This window comes from Coenobita brevimanus, chromosome 21 (genome assembly GCF_032717465.1).
Source record: "Coenobita brevimanus isolate Jiangsu-jjx chromosome 21, ASM3271746v2, whole genome shotgun sequence".
Classification (NCBI taxonomy): Eukaryota; Metazoa; Arthropoda; class Malacostraca; order Decapoda; family Coenobitidae; genus Coenobita; species Coenobita brevimanus.
In genome coordinates, this window is record NC_136974.1 from 19,240,216 (window position 1) to 19,259,779 (window position 19,564).

General features: G+C 41.4%; 1 protein-coding gene across 1 annotated transcript in view; it reads left to right on the forward strand.

The window, feature by feature from the left end:
- The window catches only part of LOC145392114 (putative neural-cadherin 2), a 613,300-nt gene that overhangs the window by 223,189 nt on the left and 370,547 nt on the right, over positions 1–19,564 (forward strand). The window contains exon 6 of the mRNA XM_080266567.1: positions 12,011–12,021. Within this exon, the coding sequence (XP_080122693.1) occupies positions 12,011–12,021 (11 nt within the window). The remainder of the gene's footprint in view (positions 1–12,010; positions 12,022–19,564) is intronic.

Here is a 19,564-nt window from a genome sequence, read left to right on the forward strand (position 1 = left end):
TAAAGTTTTGTTAGGTGTATATATTTTTCCTAAATTGCTTGCAGTTCCTTCGATGAACAAGGTGACCACACGGATTATCCAGTTTCTTTGCTTCCATGTTCCTAGCCAGAATCAAATATTTGTCTGTCCGTTCGTTCATCTGTTCTAGATCTTCACGTCTCGGTTACGGACCACTTTTGATGGTTGAGGTGCCACACGAATTCTCTGAGTCTGTCGATATTCCTTCTTTTTAGTGGTCGACACAACCAGGTTAACCTCAGTGTCACAGTGACTAAAAAATTAGTGAAGGCCATAGAGCAAATTTTACTATTTACTGGAATATATTATGATATCACTGGAAAGGGCAATCGAAATGGAATATTTTTGCCTTAATCACTTTTTTACAGTCCTCTGGAAATTGGCAAATCACACACACGCACAAAAATAAATAAAAAAAATACTTGTCTGTGTCGTGACCGCATTAGGTGGTGGATATAGGAAGAAGGTAGGTAGGTAGGGAGGGAAGGATGCAGTTAGGTAGGTAGGTAGGTAGAGGGGTAAGGAGATAAGCAGGCAGACAGGTAGGACGGTAAGTGAGGACTTACAGAAGGAACTAAGGTAAGTAGGTTGGGATGAACGTAGGGAAGGAAAGGCGATGAAAAATTCAAGTCAGTCATTTTTTTTGCTAGACCATCTAGCCTGCTATTGAATCCTATAATTCTACTGAGAATTACAAAGCCAACATACAATTCTTGGTAATCCTTGAGCGTCCGAATATGGTCCCTATACTTCCTAAGAATCTGCTCCGAGCTGCCTGACGCTGCAGAGTTAGTCTCAACCACAGTAAAAAAGACTATGTCCTCTGAGGTTTTGCCGACTAAATAATCAACTCTCTCAGTCACGTCTTCTATCCTATACCCAGGAATGCAAAAGCGCTTCCTCCTAGAACCTTTGTTCAGAACTCCATCTGATGAATCACAGTCAAGTGAGAGGCTAGACTCTTCCAACACTTCATCTCCAGAACTTGAAACTTATTCCTAATAGCCACAGTCCAATCAGTGGTACTTACTGTACCTTAGCCTTGCACCCTTCCTTGACTGGCTGGAAGCGATCATTGTTATCTAGCCTTGCCCCAACCTTAACCACAGTAGTCTAATTTCTAAGTTACTTACCTTGCCTAACACCTCTGGTTCCACTTCCTGTACATGCGCTGCCTTAGCACTCATCATTCCAGTCTAATTCTCCCAGCATTTTAGATTGTCTCCTGACACGTCAATATTCCCACTTTTTCCAAATTTCTAAACCATGCCTGCTTGCTAACTCACACATCAAACAACACGTATACTCATCCTCCTCATTCACCATGAAGTCTCTTAGAAACTCCATGGAACACAGGCAATAGGAGACTCCTTGGGCAGGCGCCATTTTAATGGGGTCATGGGAGGGCTCCAAGTACGTTTTCATCTAAGCGGATCAGCAAGTAGATAAGGGGTTGTTTTGACAGTGGATGACTGTGTGGATAAAGGTGAATAGCTGGATGTTGAGGTGAGCTGTAAGCTAAGGAAAGTGGAACCTACTGTGTTTGAAGTCGATGAAAGAAAGTGGATGCTTATCAGTATTTGTGGTTGTGATTCCTATGTAGGACTGTTGCAGATTATAATGTCATTATTTACACAAGGTATGAGGAGATGCGAAATCAAACATTTGGGAAGCACAGCCTAAAGCATGCCGACTAAAAGACCTGCCATTTAAGTGCAAAGCTACTTACAAAGCCCCTCTTAACTTCAAAGGCATCGTGAAATCAGGTTGGTGAAATAATAATTTTATTTTTCGTTCTTTCTTTGCTTTTTTTTTCTTTCATCATCAGTCATAACTCCAAAATGAAAAGGCGTACACGAGTGTGTTACACACCAATAAGCTTCTTAACCAATGGCATGCGACTTAACCCATATGAATGCTGGCCACATGCGATCCTCCTCATTTGCGTGGGATTTTTTACATTGCAGTACAAAGATTCTCCTACGAGTAGCATCACGCAGTTTTGATGGGATATTATACTTAGTATCATCTCTCAGTGCCATCCCTTAAGTTGAACCAAGGAAAAAAGTAACGGTAGCTACTGTGAACGAAATTCATACAATTCCTGATCCATTTAACTTGGAGCTAACACCCAAGAAGAACTCAGATTTGTGCCAGAAAGCTTTTTTTCTCTTTTATGATAAAATCGAAGGGAATGACGATAGTTCCTAAAAAAAGAAAGGGATAATGAAATAAAATATTGAAAGTGGTACATCACACTCAAGTTATGGCTTATTGAACTAACTGGCAGTTCACTGAGGCTTGGATGGTTTCTAGTTTCCCGTCAGACGGGATATTTCTGACCACATTGTCTCTGTAACTACAGTGATTTTAGCAAAAATAGTTCTTGGGTAGGTGAGGAATACCAGTGCCAAGACAATCATACACATTTGAAGTCATTCTCTCGACAAAGAGAGTATGTGTTCATCCCTGTTTGTTTGTTTGTTGGTTTGTTTGTTAGCAGAATTACTCAATGATTTGGACCAAATTTGGCGGTACTTAGCCCATGTCCCAGGGAACAATCTATGAACTTTTAGGGACCGATCCGGATCGTATAACAGATTCTGGATCCTGAAAACACTTTCTGTGAAACCCTACTCAGTGATGAGAACACCCAGCCCATTATGGAGAGTAGTTTGGAAATTAATTTGCCCTTGTCGGAGAGATGTGTTCCAGTGAGTGCCCCTCTAGTTTGCACTGGTCAGTAAACCGGCCATATGGCTGCACCACGGAGCCGCTTTCACAACTCCCCGGCTGCAGCCCACGGATTAACAGTCGGATTTTTTTTTTGCTTTTCGTATTTTGAGTAGCATTCGAGCAACATTACGTCAGTAACAGCTAAAAACATTCTCAGGCAGTCAGACCTCTTCAAAAAGTATGTAAATCTTCACGGATTCGTGTTGCCTCATTCCTCGTTTAGCAGTTTACGATTATTGTGCAGATATAATTCGCTTTATAGTACAGGTACAGCTACTGTGTATTTGATACCTAGTTTCAAGAAAACGAATTTAAGCTAGGAAAAAAAAATGATTGCTTAGGTGTAGGGATGGAAAACTACAGAAACAAATTAATGAACATGGGATGGGAGGATATCCAGAGTTCTGTGGCCATTACTACAAATCACACTGTAATCACAAAACGTTTATTGCTGTGGAAATGTAGTAATGGGTCTAGAATTCTGAATCTTCTCCTATCCCAGATGCCCTCCTGTTTTTGTGCATTTTCATCTCATATTTCTGTACCCCTTCCATCCTTACATCTTAGCAACAATTTTAGAATAAAGTATTAGTTTTCTAGTGTGATTCATTAGTGGTTGGTTCTTGTGGAGGAGCCGGTCGCATCCAGGTTAATTTCTTCATCCCTAGAACTTCATTCTCATTTTTCTCGGTAACTCCAGGTTTACGAGCTCAGGTTTACATTTCGACCTAGAGTGGCTCAGCTACTAACCTTTTCTCTTCCTTGGAGCTTTCCTAATTTCAATAATATTTGGTAGCAGCAAGGACGAAATGCAAAAGACGGCACCATTGCGAAAGGGATAATAGCATAAAAATTGATGCGATGAAAATATAGAGATGATTCTGTGGTGGAAGGCCAATACGTCAGCCCGTTTCAAGTTCCAGAGAAAATGAAATCTAGGGTCCCGAGGGGAGTTATGAAAGAGGGAGAAGAATTATGGTTTATTTAATGGGTTCCGAAGTTTGCCCTGCCTTAAGATGTATCTGGGTGGAAGTCTGGGGGAGAGTGAGGTATATGAGAGTTTGAAGGGTGCGTTGAGTACTGATGAGTTTAGGAGCCCGAGGTAATGGTAGATGGAATGAGTTTTTTTTTTTTTTTTTTTCGGAGTGAAGGTATACTAGGGTTTTACGAAATGGGTTGGCTGAAGTGTGGAGAGTGAAGCTGCTGGAGAAAATGGATGGAAGAGGAGGAAGTGAGGAGAGAAGTGGATGATGTCTCCGAGTGAACTGTTTGTGAGAGCGAGGTGTTTGGATGTTTAGTATGTGAAATGTAATGTAGAGGCAGAGGTGGCTGGAGAATGAAATAGCCAGAGGAAGGAGTAGATAGTGTATTAGGGGAAACTGATGATGTCGCTGTTGAAAGTTTGGGAGAGGGGAAGAGGGGAATTTATATGGAATTTTCATGGATGGATCAAGAAACCGAGGGATGGGATGGGTGGAGAATGGAATATCTGACTGAAGGAGCGGATGGAGAAATCAGCGTGGAAGGTGGATGATGTCTGTAGGTGGAAATCTGGGAGAATGGGAGGTAACCATATGAAAATTTGAAAGATGGGTTTTGGAGACGAGGAATGAGGTGAGAAGAGAGTGTAGTATGCCCACTCAGAGAAAAAAAGTTGATGGCAGAGGATGGGTAATGTCTCTGATGGAAACTCGGGTTAGATGGAGGTATGTAGGAGTTTGATGGGTGGACCTGGAGTCGATAGAACTATGGATGTGAGTGAATTAATGAGAGGAAGAAATAGATGAAGAGGGAGAGGAGATAGAGATGGGTCTTGGGTAGAAGTTTGAGAAGATGTTAGATGTATGGCAGTTTTGTGGGTGGACTGTGGCGACGAGAGATGGGTAGATGGAAAATGGAGTAGCCAAACGAAAAAGTTGGAGGCGGAAGGGGGAGAGAGAATATGGATCATACCTCTGGGTGGACTGTTTGCAAGAATAAAGAATATCGGAGTTTGATGTGTGGAGTGTGGAACCGATGGTGGGAGTGAACGGACAGTGGAGTCACCAGGAGATGAAGGGGGAGGACTGACGGGTGAAGTGGGAGTGCCAAGTAGAATTATCAGTGTTTAGGAGTGGATTAAGAAGACAGGTGGTGGAAGTGGAATGATCAGTGTGTAGGAGAGGATTAAGAAGATAGATGGTGGAAGTGGAATGATCAGTGTGTAGGAGTGGATTAAGAAAATAGGTGGTGGAAGTGGTATGCTCAGTGTGTAGGAGTGGATTAAGAAGTTAGCTAGTGGAAGTAGAAAGATCAGTGTGTAGGAGTGGATTAAGAAAATAGGTGGTGGAGATAGAAGACCGTAGACTGGACGAAATGATGGAACAAAATTGATGGAAGGAAGAAGAGGACATAAAAGAAAGAGATGGTGTAAAAAATGGATGATAAAATAAAATTACAAGATAAATAAGTTAAAAATAGAAGTGCATAAAGAAAATAAGACATTGAATTGAATGGAAAGGACGAGAGGTGCACTTGCCTATAGGACTAACCAGAGGATTAAGTAGAGTAAGAGATAGATGCTATGAAAGAGTAACAGAAGCGTGAAAGAGTGGACTGGCGGTAGGAATTAGTGGATAGAGGTTGATGGATTGATAAATAATGGGGCCTGATGGAATGGCCGAAGGGTAGAGTAAAGGGACTGGAGTGTTGCGCGAAGGAAGAGAGAGAGAGAGAGAGAGAGAGTTAATGAGGAGAGGATAGAATAGTTGATAAAGAGTTAGTGGGTGTAGATGATGAAGATAAGGACTAGGACTAGATAAAAAAAAAAAAAAAACGCTGCTGGTGAGAGACTGACGAAAAAAGATTTTGCAGAAGTAGGTGAAAATAAGAAGAAATAAATCCCAGAGTGTACTTATAAACTTCGTTACAACCTGTAAAACTATCTGTTAAAATAAAGGATATATCACGGATTTAAAATTTCAGAAATAGAAAATTGGTAATAAGTCGTCCACCTTGGATTTTTTTTTCGAAAAGAAGGGCAACAACTTCCTATATGGCTTTACGATCATACAGTATATGAGAAAATTCCAAGAAATAGTTTCTGTGATACAGCGTGGAACGGACATACGGACTAATGGACGTACGGACGGAAGAAACTGACATAACCTAAGATTCCGCTTCGTGAGAAACGTTTTTTTTTTTTTTTAATGTGAGGAAGAAGGAACCAAAGGCTGAGCCCGCAAAACAGTTCCTTCCAAGAAAAAAAAATACAAAAAGCCAAATTCAAGATCCTTTCATTTCGAGATGCCTGGACACATTTCGTTTGGAAGACTGCAGATCATAGAAGTGTAAGAAATACAGACAGAGGGAGACAGTTCCAGAGTTGACCAGTTGCATAAATGAAGGACTGGGAGTAACGGTTAACTCTTGCATTAGAGAGTTGGACAAAAAAGGGATGAGAGTTTATTGCTAGACGGGTGCTAACACCCGTCGTAGAGGTGGAGGGATGCAAGCATACATTTCAGAGGAGCAGTGACCATTGAGGTTGTGATAGAAAAGAGATTAGAAGGCAACAGTGCAGCGAAGAGACAGAGGTTGAAGGGAGCCAGCAAGAGGAGGAGAGTTAATGAGACAAAAAGCCTTTGACTCCACTCTATTGAGAAGAGCTGTATGTGGGGAGCCTCACGGAGTCGGCTTAGCACACCTAATCTCTTGGAAGCAGATTTTACAAGAGATGTAAAATCATCTTTCAAGATAAGTCCCTAGTAAATGAAACCCCAAGCATGTTCAAGGAAGATGCAGGACTGAGCTGGATGTTATTAAACATTAGTGAGTACTCCTGTGGAAGATTTTGGCGGGTTGATAGGTGTAAAAACTGAGTCTTTGATGCTTTAAAGACAAGATTATTTTTGCCCCAGTCAGAGATAGGAGCCAATTCAGACATTAGGTTGTCATAGCCTCATCCCTTGTTTGCTGAAGTAACTGCTGAGATGGACGTTGTGGAAACCAAGTGGAAAAGTGAAGGGTGGAATCATCAGTGTACAAGTGGATAGGGTTAAATGTACAGTCGCCAAACTTTCCACCTGGGTCACCTAGCCGTGAGAGATGGGTAATGGGTGTTGGGAACAGTGAATGTGTTTGTTCGTGTGTGCATGCTCGACGAAAGTTCAGATCATCAACTCTCTTGTTCATTAGTGAACCAACTGTGCTCTATAGCATGGAGAGGCTATCTCCACTGCGAGTGTGTGAGTTTGGCCACCATATTGGAACACCAGCACTCAGATTCAAATTCAAATACTTTATTTCCACTTAGCGGTGGTTATTAGTAAAGATACACTCGTTGCTTAGAATACAAAAACAAAAATGGATTATGATTATTTTTCCGCCTAGTTCAACGAATTATATTGGGTACATTTAGTCAGTGAGTATAAAACAGGGATACTGGGGAAAAATCTTCCCGCCCCACCCGAGGGGGCAGTAATGTTATAGAATTAGCAACAAGATAGATTTCTTGCTTGTGAAATGTAACGCCATCTCCCTTTGATGAATTCCTGTGCCCATTAATGTATCCATAAGCTGCACAGTGGACCATGGCACTATATTTTCCGGAATCATCGGCTGCTTTCAGAAACTCACAGAGCAACTCAGTATAAAAATGCAGGCATTAGGCATAGTGTAACATGGCTGCTGCTACACCAGCGTCGTCCTGATGGCGGCTACATAAATTATGCTGTTACCCATGAGAAAGCTTCTCCATATTGTAGAGCTCAGTGAATGAACCTCTGAGTTCATCCCAATATTCAGTCAACAATTTTTAGCCAACAGAATTTAAAAGGAACTTCTTGAAAGTATTAGATAATTTGAGTACTGAAAACAACAAGTAAAATAATCGAAAAGAGCGCATCTTTACATATATTACATATTAATAAAACGTGTTCTTTTTCATTATTACGTGATAAACCCATGGCTAAAAATTGTCTACTGAATTCTGGGGAGATGATCCGTCGTGAGACCGACCCTTACAGTAGAAAAATAGATACCGGTGTCTGTTCGTTTTGCATTTCACTAGTCTTGGGCTGATCTCGATTAAACCTTATTGAAATACCATTGTTGATCTGAGACATGATTAGATAAGTTAGGTCATTAATCTTTACAGGATTACTCATTGGGATGATATTAATTTAAACTAAGAAGGGGATACAGGAACTGTAAATGTCGGAAGCTGAAACTTGTTCATTGAGGCAGAATACTGCCTCGAGTCAGCTAGTCATGAGTCAACCGACGTGATGTATCCACCCCTGAGATTATTATATAAAATAGTATTTATTTATATCATAATATTATATATATTACCTTATTATAAATTTAATAAAGTCATATTTATTTGGCATTGGTCAGTGCGACATGTGGCACATAACAATTTTCCGTGCGACTAGTTATATGGCCTTGGTCAGTGCGACCTGTGGCATGTAACAATTTTCCATGCGACCAGTTTCATGCAACTGGCTGAGCCGATGGGAGAGCTGCCTTACTCCTGAGACATTTTTCTCCCCACCCAGCTCTGTACTCAGCCATCTATGGGATGAACTCTGACGGAGGTTCACTACGGACGAAGAGAGTTGATTATCTGAACTTTCGTCGAGCAGGTACACACAAACAAACAGATACACTGTTGCCAGCACCCGTTACCTACCTCTTGTGGCTAGGTGGCCCAGGTGGAATGTTTGGCGACTGTACAGCTTGGAAGATCATTGATAAATAAAAGGAAGAGAGTTGGCGATAGGACAGAGCCCTGAGGAACACTACTGTTGATAGAATTAGAAGAACGATGGCCATCTACAACAGCAGGTATAGAATGACCAGAGAGGAAGTTATAGATCAGCATTTCTTAACTTTTTCCGACCTCAACACCCCCTGCATTAAGGCCGCACAGTCCAGCACCCCCTTACATCTGGTTCCTGGGACTACAGTTGCTACACTGCTACTCTTACTACACAACTACTACAAGGATAAAGTAAAGTGAAGTACTCCTTGACAATTTATTTTATACATTCTCCAAAAATCAAATATCAGTGATGACAATACTAAGCAAAAGCAATACAGTAATACCTCGATATACGATACCTCTAGATGCGATACCCCAGCTTAACGATGGGGGTAGAAATACCACCATACTCTGCCTAACGATGGCCAAACCCCGGTTTAATGATGGGCTTGATTTTTTTTTTTTACTGATTTTGATATTTTAGATTAAAATTGTGTGTTTAGGTTGATTTATAAACAGTTTTTAGATTAAGATTAATATGTTTTGGCCGTAGGTGGGGTGAACATTGTCATTTTGGGGTACAGTTTACTAAACTTGAATTTTTCCAGACTGATGATTTTCAGACTATTATTTTGTTGGTTTTAGAGAGTTATTTACAGGTGTTAGGCTTAGGATACATTGTTTTACAGCTGTTAATCCATTTAGATTGGGTTTAAACTTGTTTTTGGGCTCATCTGGGTGAGTTTAGGACTTGACTGGGGGGGAAACCCAAGGATGGTAAACGCTTCCAATTACTTCACATGTTAAAAGTATCCCGATATACAATACTCTCCCTAACGATGGTGTTTTACCTATGTAATTACATCGTTAGACCAGGGTATGCCTGCATATGTTGCATTTTCCAGCACCGCCTAAAATTGACATCAGCATCCCCTGGGGTGCTAGCACCCCAGGTTAAGAAGCGCTGTTATAGATGAAGGCACAGACAGAAGGATAGAAACCGTAAGAGGGTAGTTTGGAAATTAAAGATTTATTCCAGACTCGATCGAAAGCCTTTGAGATGTCAAGTGCAATGGCAAAGCTTTTGCCAAAGTCCCGAAAGGAGGATGACCAGGAGTCTGAGAGGTAGGTGAGAAGATCGCCAGTGGAACGTCCCTGATGGAACACATATTGACGAGCAGAAAGAAGGTTGTGATAGGAAAGATGCTTTAAAAGTTTTCTGTTAAGAATTGGCTCGAAAACTTTTAAGACAGGATTTTAAAGCAATTTTTTTTTTTTTTTTTTTATGTGTCCGACTCTGGGCATAGGCTTCACAACCTGCTATCAAGGCCCAGCAGTCCTCCTACATACCATACACCTCCACATGTCACCACTTCGGCGCTAACACCCACCGTCCATACTGAATACATGCTAGGGCTGTCTCATACAGGACTGGTGTATTGGTATTAGCGGGGGTATTTTTACGACATGTCGGCGGATTTTCTGGTAGATCGGTAAAGCCTGATTTAGTGAAATTCAAATCCTCAAACTGTTCCCTGCCCCAGCCGGGATTCGAACCTGGGTCTGTAAGGACTGCAGGCCACCTCTCTACCGATTGAGCCACCGCCTCCCCCATTGGACGATAGGGTTGGGAATTGTTACCCTTCTTTGGGACTGGCTGTATGAAAGCAAACTTCCAGCAAGAAGGAAAGGTACTATTTGAAAGACAGAGGCGAAAGAGTTTGCCTAGGCAGGGTGTAAACACAGAAGCACAGTTCTTGAGGACAACAGGAGGGACTCCATCAGGCCCATATGCCTTGTTAGTATTGAGGCCAGTGATGGCAGAAAATACATCAGCTGAAAAAATTTTAATGGCAGCCATGAGGAAGTCAGAGGGGGGAAGTGATGGAGTATCAGCACCGGAATTGTCTAAGGTGGAATTGGAGGAGAAAGTCTGAGCGAAGAGATCTGCTTTATCAGTAGAAGTTATAGCTACAGAGTCATCAGAGTAGAAAAGAGGAGGGAAGGATGATGAGACAAAGTTATTAGAAAGATTTTTGGCAAGGTGCCAGAAGAAGCAGGAAGAATTCGAGTTGGAGAGTTGAGAGCATTTAGTATGGATGAAATTACTTTAGCAGACCGAATAACAGATTGAACACTATTCTGGACAGAAACAAAAAAATTATGTGATTCAGGGGTGGGTTACCTCTGGCACCTTTTATAGGATAATAATAGCAGAGGAGAATATGTGTGGCTGAAGTATCAACCTGATGGAATACACAGAGGTAGACAGAAATAGGGTGAACGAGTGGATGGTCTTGTATGTGTGGATGGACGTGTTGATGGGTGAAATATGATGCAGTGCATGGATGGCATGAAAAAGAATGAGTGGTTGATGAGAGGATGTGTAAATGAAGAGGATATGTAGAAGTTTAAGAAAAAGGAAGAAAAAGGTGATGGTGATTTGGTGTGTGGATGCAGGAAAAAACCTGCATTATACGATAAGCATTTTCTTGCAAAACAGAATCGTCCAGTGTTTGAATCAAAATGGTGAAAAAGCCGTCCGGATACTGAGGATAATAGCGAGTGGAAATAATTTCTGACCTTTCCAGTACCCGAGGAACTGAGTGAGGCGAATATTAATGTATGACAGTAGCAAGATTATAATGGTTTGGCAATGCAGAAATTAATCAGCACAGCTTGAGAGTGTAATTAATATTTTATTTTTACAAGTAGCAGATAATGAGGTAGGTGGGGGTGCCCATCATCCACTCACTCAATGTAGAGGTGCCATATGATCTCTACACTGAGTGACAAGCCAAATGGTTTTCTGTACCCAGGAAACCATTTACTATGCTGGGTGGTAACCATATGACTGGGGTTTCTGGCACGGTTAAGTGTCCTCCAGATTCCCCTATCCAAAATCACTTAATCATGGCAGTCATTTCAGAGAGCCTTGGAGGGCCCAATACCTGCCCAGGGCCCCAACCAAATGGGCAGATTCGCATGGCCATGTGGAATGTGAGAGGTGTGAATGAGGAGAGCAAGAGGGTGGAAGTGGTGAATGTGTTCAAGAGTGCGAGATATGCCGTGATGGTACTGTGTGAAATGAAGATGAAAGGGTGCGAGGTGGAGGAGTGGGAGGGTGTGAAATGTGTAAGATCGGGAATGAGTGGGAGAGGAAGATGCAAGGAAGGAATTTCTTTGTTGATGAATGAGGTGTGGCAGAGTGGAATGAGAGACTATAGATGTGTCAGCTTGAGGTGTATGTATGTCAAGTTCAAGTTTGAAAAGGTGAAACTGGCAGAGATTGTAGCATATGCACCGTGTGAGGACAGGAGTGAGAGTGAGAGAAAGACAGGTTTTGGGATGAGCTGGTGAAGTAGTGGGAGAGATGCCCAGAAGGTATAAAGTAATTGTAATGGAGGATATGAATGGAAGAGTAGGCACTGGTCCTGAGGATGACATAATGGTTGTTATGGAGTACCAGGAGAAAATGATAATAGGAAGAGACTAAAGAATATGTGTCAGGAGAGGAGGTTGTGCATTTGTAACTCGTATTTCAAACGCAGAGATGCACATAAATATACATGGTATAGAGGGAACGAGGATCATACTGAAAGAAGCTAGATTGATTATGTGCTTGTAGAGAGGTCGATGATAGGAATGGTTGCTAATACGAGGGCCGTGAGAGGACGATGTGGTCTGTCAGATCATATGATTGTGGTATGCAAAATCAAGCTTAGAGTGAGGTGGATCAGGAGAGTGAGGAGCAGTCAGGGAGAAAGACTGAAAGTTAATAAGCTGAGGATCAAAGAAATGGCAGATGATTACAGGACCAAATTAGAGGAGGAGTTAGCATTACTGAATTGGAATGAAATGGATCTGGACAGCCTGTGGAATGCATATAGGGATTGCTTAGTTAGGAATGCTAAAGCAGTGTGTGGTTTGGCAAGAGTAACAACAAAGAAGAAAGATACGGCATGGTGGGATGAGGAGGTAAAGAGGGCGGTGGAGGAAAAGGGGAAGAAGTGGCTAAAGTGGTTACGGGACAGGGGTTCAGTTGAAATAAGAACTGAATATGTTGAGAGCAAGAAGCATGTAAAGAAACTAGTGAAGAGGAAAAAGAAGGAGGTAATTGAGGATCTAGGAAGAAAAATGAATGGGAACTACTCTGAAAATAGAAAGTTATTCTGGAAAGAGGTGTGGAAATGTAAAACTGAAAGTGGAAAGAAATGTGATGGTGTGAAGGACGTAGGTGGTAGATTTTTAACTCATGGAGATGAAGTAAGGACCAGATGGAAAGAATATTTTGAAAGCCTGATGAATGGGAATAGACAGAGCAGAGCGGCCGTAAACATGATTGGTTTGGGGGGGGGGGTTGCAGAGAAGGAATGCAGTACCAGGAGACGTGACACCCGCACAGGTGAAGAGTGCTGTGAACCGGCTGAAAAATAGGAAAGCAGCTGGGGTTGATGAAGTGTATGCAGAGATGCTTTAGTGTAGTGGAGAGAGTGAAATGAAGTACTTGTTGGAGATTTGTAAGAAGGCATGGATGAGTGAAACTGTGCCTGCAGAGTGGAAGAAGGCTGTACAACAATAATGGTGAGCTAAGTGAGTGCAAGAATTATCGTGGCGTAATTTCATTGAGTGTGGTAGGGAAGGTATATGGAAGAATTATTATAGAGAAAGTAAGAGATATCAGAAGTCCTAGTGAGTGGTGAACAGGGTGGCTTTGGGAGTGGCAGAGAATGTGTGGACCAAATATTTGCAGTGAGACAGATAGTGGAGAAGGCTTGTGAGAAGGACCATAAGGTGTTTATGGCATTCAGGGATCTGGAAAAAGCATATGACAAAGTGGACAGAGAAGGACTGTGGAAAGTTCTGCGCATGTACGGTGTAGATAGTAAGCTGCTAGGTGCCGTCAAGAGTTTTTATGATGGTAGTGAAGCATGTGTTAGGGTTAATGGGCATCTAAGTGAATGGTTCACGATCGGTGTGGGCATGCGACAAGGTTGAGTGGTGTCCCCATGGTTGTTCAATAAATACATGGATGGGGTGATGAGTGAAGTAAAAACACGAGTAATGGAGAAAGGGATGGCGCTGGTAATGAATGGCGATGGATGGAATATCTTAGATTTGTTGTATGCTAATGATGCAGTACTGCTTGCAAGTACCGGACAAGAACTTGGTAGACTAGTGGAGAGTTTTCCTGATGTCTGTAAGCGTCGTGCCTTGAGAGTAAATGTAGAAAAGAGTAAAGTGATGGTTACTGAGAGAGAAGGTGACTCCCAGTGCAATGTAACAGTGAATGGAGAGAGACTGGAATTGGTGAGAGAGTTCAAATACCTGGGTACAGTGATAAAAAAGAGAGGAAAATGTGCAAAAGAAGTTGAAAGTAAAGTGACACAAGGAAGAAAAGTAGCTGGTGCAATCAAGGCCTTGATAAGAAACAGAGGCTTGAATGCTGTAGCTGCACGAGGCTTACATGAAGGAGTGTTAGTGCCAACTTTAACATATGGATGTGAGACTATGGTGTGGCATGAAAATGGAAAGTCAAGAGTAAGAGCAGTGGAGATGGGACTGCTGAGGAATGTATGTGGAGTACAGAGGGTGGTTAAGATACGAAATAATGTGATTCGTGAAAGATGCGGAGTGAGGAAGTCAGTGGACACCAGAATCGAAGAGAGTGTTCTGAGATGGTATGGTCATGTGGAGAGAATAGATAACAACAGAGTGGTGAAAAAGGCATATCTGAGCAATTCGAAGGAGGGAGGATGCGAGGCAGGCCAAGGAGGAGGCGGAGAGATATCGTGGATGAATGTGTAAGGAAGAGAGGTTTGGAAGTCGGTGAGACAAGGGAACTGACAGGAGATCGAGCTGTTTTTTTTTTTTTTTTTTTTTTTATGTGTCCGACTCTGGGCATAGGCTTCACAGTCTGCTATCAAGGCCCAGCAGTCCTCCTACATACCATACACCTCTACATGTCATGAATATTGTGAGAAGTGCATGATCAGGAATTTTGGCACCCTTTTTTAACGTGGCAGCGTCTGGATTGACTCAGTCGGATACGTTTATGTGAAGCTGCAGAACGTGGTGAATGTTTTTGGCGTATCCGATAGAGCCAGGATTCCGCGGGCTTGAATGATGAGTGCAAGGAAGCGTGGCCCATTGGACGGGCAAATTTGGGCTCTCTGGGCATTGCTACTCCTCACCCTGCCCATGGGTGGGAAAGGAGGTTCGGATGATGATGATAATGATGAGATAATTTGACTAGACTAGGGGGTGGGTTCTAGCGCTGAAAGGGTTATTGAAGCTCTGTTTAAGCTATAATGTGACAAGCCTCTCCTAAGCTGTTATTACATCTAGTGGTAGCAAAAATATACTGTAAACGTTGTCGTCTTAAGAAAGGGTTAATTTGATTGCTAAATAATATTCCGCACGTAACACTGTACCTTCATTTTGCCCCTCTACGGCCAGTCGGTTGGGGTGGATTGAAAGATGGTGAGTAGAATAGGTGTCCAGTTCAACTTAGCATAAAACTGCTTTCCCTCCATCAGTTAGTAATATCACAGTGAGACAGTATAATATGGTACTATTTATACAAAGTGCCATGGAGAGGACGTAATGCTGCAGTAAGAATAATTTCTCATTGAACTCGTGGTAAAAAGGTATATAAATACTTCAGTAATTATGACCAGTTATTATGATTTACACCAACATTTGTTAATTTTCTATGAGAATATTGATATATACTAAACCATATTGAATACTGGTCAGCCGTCCTGCGTGCCGTCCAAATGCTCATAAATGCTGACCAACCTTGCAAAATCGTAATCTCATCTGCCGATAATTATGTTCTTAACTGGCATTAGGGTGGTCTGATATCTGTTTCTCGCATCACCAGGGGCGTATTCCTCTGTGTCCTCCGTGAATTTTTTCGCCATCTCATTCCTAGATTGACGTCATCTATGGTTACATATACAAGTCTCCACTTAGATTTCTTCATTATTCTTCGTCATGTCATTCCCAGTCTCAGCCATGGTTTTACGTACCCCTTATGAATTTATTCTCACCTGCCCTTATCGTTTTATATCTCAGTCTTCCATACTGATTTCTCAATCTCAACGGATTCATTAGTCAGTCTTTTCCATGAATATATTTGTTACTATCCGCTATGGATTTCTTCCCCGTCTTTCCCATGGATGCATTTCTCAGTGCCCATTTGATTTATTTTATCCTTAATTTCTCTGTCTGTCTGTTTGTCTGTCTCTGTCTGTCTGTCTGTCTGTCTGTCTCTCTCTCTCTCTCTCTCTCTCTCTCTCTCTCTCTCTCTGTGTGTGTGTGTGTGTGTGTGTGTGTGTGTGTGTGTGTGTGTGTGTGTGTGTGTGTGTGTGTGTGTGTGTGTTTGTGTGTGTGTGTTCCTGTTTCACATTTCGGCAGTTTTTTTTATTTTTTTTTGTTTAGTCTCTTCGTAGCTTTATTTGTCTTCCATGCAGCGTTCTTGTCTCTTATGGATTTGCTTCTCAAGCATTCCCCAGATTTATTTTATTTATCTCTGGACAGACTCCTGTCAGTGAAGGAGGTAATGAAGGTTGTTTTACTACGCGAGGTGTCTCCAAAGATAAATACGGTCACAACATAGGCATATAAAAGGCGTCATGGACTGTATGAGTTAAGAAGTATCGTCTTAACTCGTACCTGGAAGTGAAGGAGGAACCAGGATTTTTAAGTGATTTATGCGTGTCGTAGCCCTGGGAAAATGTTTGGGTGCTGTGGGGAGCGGTGCATGGGAAGGTGAGGATGGATCAGTGGAATGGAATGGATAAATGAGTAAGGTAGTTAAAAAGTGGATTGTTGGAAGGTTGAAAATTAGGTAATTCTCTAATGGATAGCTTGATTGATGACTTGAGACTATATAGATGGACCGTTGATTGATGGATGATAGTGAATGAGTTGATGGATGATTGATGACTGAAAGTGAATGAATGGATTCTTTATTTAAGTAACGAAGGTGGATAGTAGGTTGACTGAAGCCTTAGAAATGAGTGGAGAGTTGAAGAGCGGAGTGCGAGATTGATGGGATGGGTGGATGAATGGACTGTTGGGTGATTCACCTATCGATATTTTTAACTCCTAAGTCAGAGAATGTCCTTCATATGCCATTATGGCGACCGAGCACGTGATACGTTGAACTATCGGCAAAATCCCTTTAAGGGCTTAACAAATAATTTGTCTTATCAATAGAGTTAGAAAAATCTCTCGACGTGACATTGTATAAAGATAGCAAATATAAAATGAAATACAGGTCATCGGTTTCAAAGGGTCATAGAAGTTATAAGCATTTAGATCAATTTATGATAAATGAATGAAAGAATAGGTACAGGGCAGAGAGAGGACAAATGAATGACTGAGATGAGAACAGAAGTATGATGCCGAACTGGAAAAAAAAAAAAAAAAATCATGCTGGGATGTAAGGATGGATAGTGTGGGTAGGTAAATACGTGAAAATAACATGAATATGTGAGAGAAGCTGGCGTGTATAGTAGACAAAGATTTCTCTTCCATAATTGGTTGCAAATACAGATGATTGAAAAAACATACGCGTGCATGTTTAGTAACTGGATGGACCAACAGCCGGAAGGGACTCGTACAGTAGACAGACTAACGGCTTAAAAATGGACTTATTGAATTAATACAGAAATGAGATTCAAGTGTCTCTGTGTGTTGCCCAGTTTTATATTTTTCCACCTAGAACATAGAACCAGGGGCTAGGGCTAGATAATTTAGGTATTCATGGCTATTGTGACCAATCATTTTTCCCCAGAGTGGCACTTCGTTAACAAGAAACCTCAAGATCCCTTCGAGCTTGTAAACCACATTCACTTGTAGTGCCATAACACTCTAGAACACCAGGGCTCCAAGTGGATACAATTATGGTTACCACAGAACGTAGTAAATGGAGTCAGGCGTCATATCATCATCATCATCATCAGCCGTTTGAGTATCCACTGCAGGACCGGCCTATCCCGACCGAAGTCGGGACGATACAGCCAATGTATCTCTACCAAGTGGCTTAAGCTGTCTGGTAGAGATTGTATGTAGGGTGAGAAGTGCTTGTTAGTGTAATTGTAGTGTTGGAGTGGCTTTGAACGTGTGTGTAGTCTGTGAACCAAGTGTAATCGGCCCGCGCAAGCCGACTGGGTGCAAGCATACTTTATAGTAAGCGACACTGGTTCAACCACAGCACCCCGTGTGTCCGCCAATGCAGTACGTGGCCGGGTGAACACTCCCAAAGTTTATTACCCTGGCGGGGCGCGAACCCTGGCTCACCCGTGTACGAAACGCACACTCTATCACTGTACCACAGAGGCTCATAGGCGTCATATATATATATATATATATATATATATATATATATATATATATATATATATATATATATATATCTGTCTGTCTGTCTGTCTCTCTCTCTCTAATATACATCTATATCCATCTGTTTATCTGTCTATATATCTATATCTGTATCTATCTATCTATCTACTGATCTAACTGTCTATCTATCTGTCTATTTATCTATCTATCTAACTAGATAGATAGATAGACAGATAGATTTAGATATAGATATGTAGGCAGTCACCTAAGGTATAATACTGTATCTAGTAGCCATATCGAGGAGTTCCTCAATTACTATATTTACAGCTAGTAAAACATTGGCAACGCTGTGCTGTTGCAACCCTCCATCTGACCAAGCACATCCCCCACCTCCCTGCACACCTGACCAAGTGCATAACGGGCCTCACCCCCCTCCACCTTGTATAACGCAAGGACATTAAAATTTAAAAATGTTAGTTCTTTATCCATGGTAATAATGAAGCTATGAGCAGATCTGATAAAGTTATGACATGCTTTATTCATATAGGCAGCCATTATTTATGATTACATAACAGGTACAGTCATGAAACTTCGTACATAATTAGATATTCTTATAATCATTTTTCACGTACAATTTCTGCTTCCTAGGTGTAATAGTAGCTAAGTTTTAACAGAAAATTGCATTAAGGTAAACAGTTTCATGTATTTTTGCTATTTCATAACATTATATAAACTCTTGGCATTCTAACTACCAAAAGGTACCAGGAGGCATATTAACACATATTCGTGGAGAGTTTGAAGCCTGTACCTGTATTAGCTTCTGAGTCCTAGCTCGGAAACGATTTTTTTTTTACTTTTTCTTTATTTAAAAAAATGAAAAAATAAATAAGACAACATTCTACCCATCAAAAGGCACCAGTTCACTGTAAGACAGATAACTATGTGAAATTTCATGACTCTGTAGTGAATACTTTCTGAGTTCTGGCCCGGAAACGAAAATAATCTCTACGCCCAGCCAGTTGCCCTTCAGCCCTGCTGCCCAGCCACCCTGCCGCCCACATCTACGGACGAACACCAGTTGATCCCGGTGATTACAACACAATCCTCTGACTTTGTCAAGTGGGGGGTAAAAATTAGATGACGACGATGTTGGTAAATTACTGGGGAATCCCGAAAATAAGTTAGTAATGGGTATAGAACAAATGATAGATGGAATTAATAGTAACTGAATTCAGAAGCCATATTAGTCTGTCCAATGGCCTAGTGCTGAAATATGGTAAGATAATAGGTCGAAGTGTATAATAATATAATACGTTCATTAATCAGTATAGATGATAGGCTTTCATCTTTGACATCACAAGACTAAATCAAGGAACCGTTTGGAAGTAAAAACAGTTTATGTAGAGGTAGTTAAATTTGATCCAATCATAAATGTGTATAATGCTGTTATACTATATTATGAAAGAATAACAGATGCAGAAGTAGAGGATCATAGTAAAAGTATTATTATTTGTCAATTGAATCAGTTCAAATGTGATTCAATTCTGTTGTGATTCAGAGAGAGAGAGAGAGAGAAAGAGAGAGGGAGCAGAGAAAAGCAGAGTGGCACAGTAAACGACAAACTGAATGAAAATAGGCCTATATGATCAACTAGATGAAAATCGAGTGGAAGAATTTAGTGAAAGATGGATGAGAGGGGTGGAACCGAGC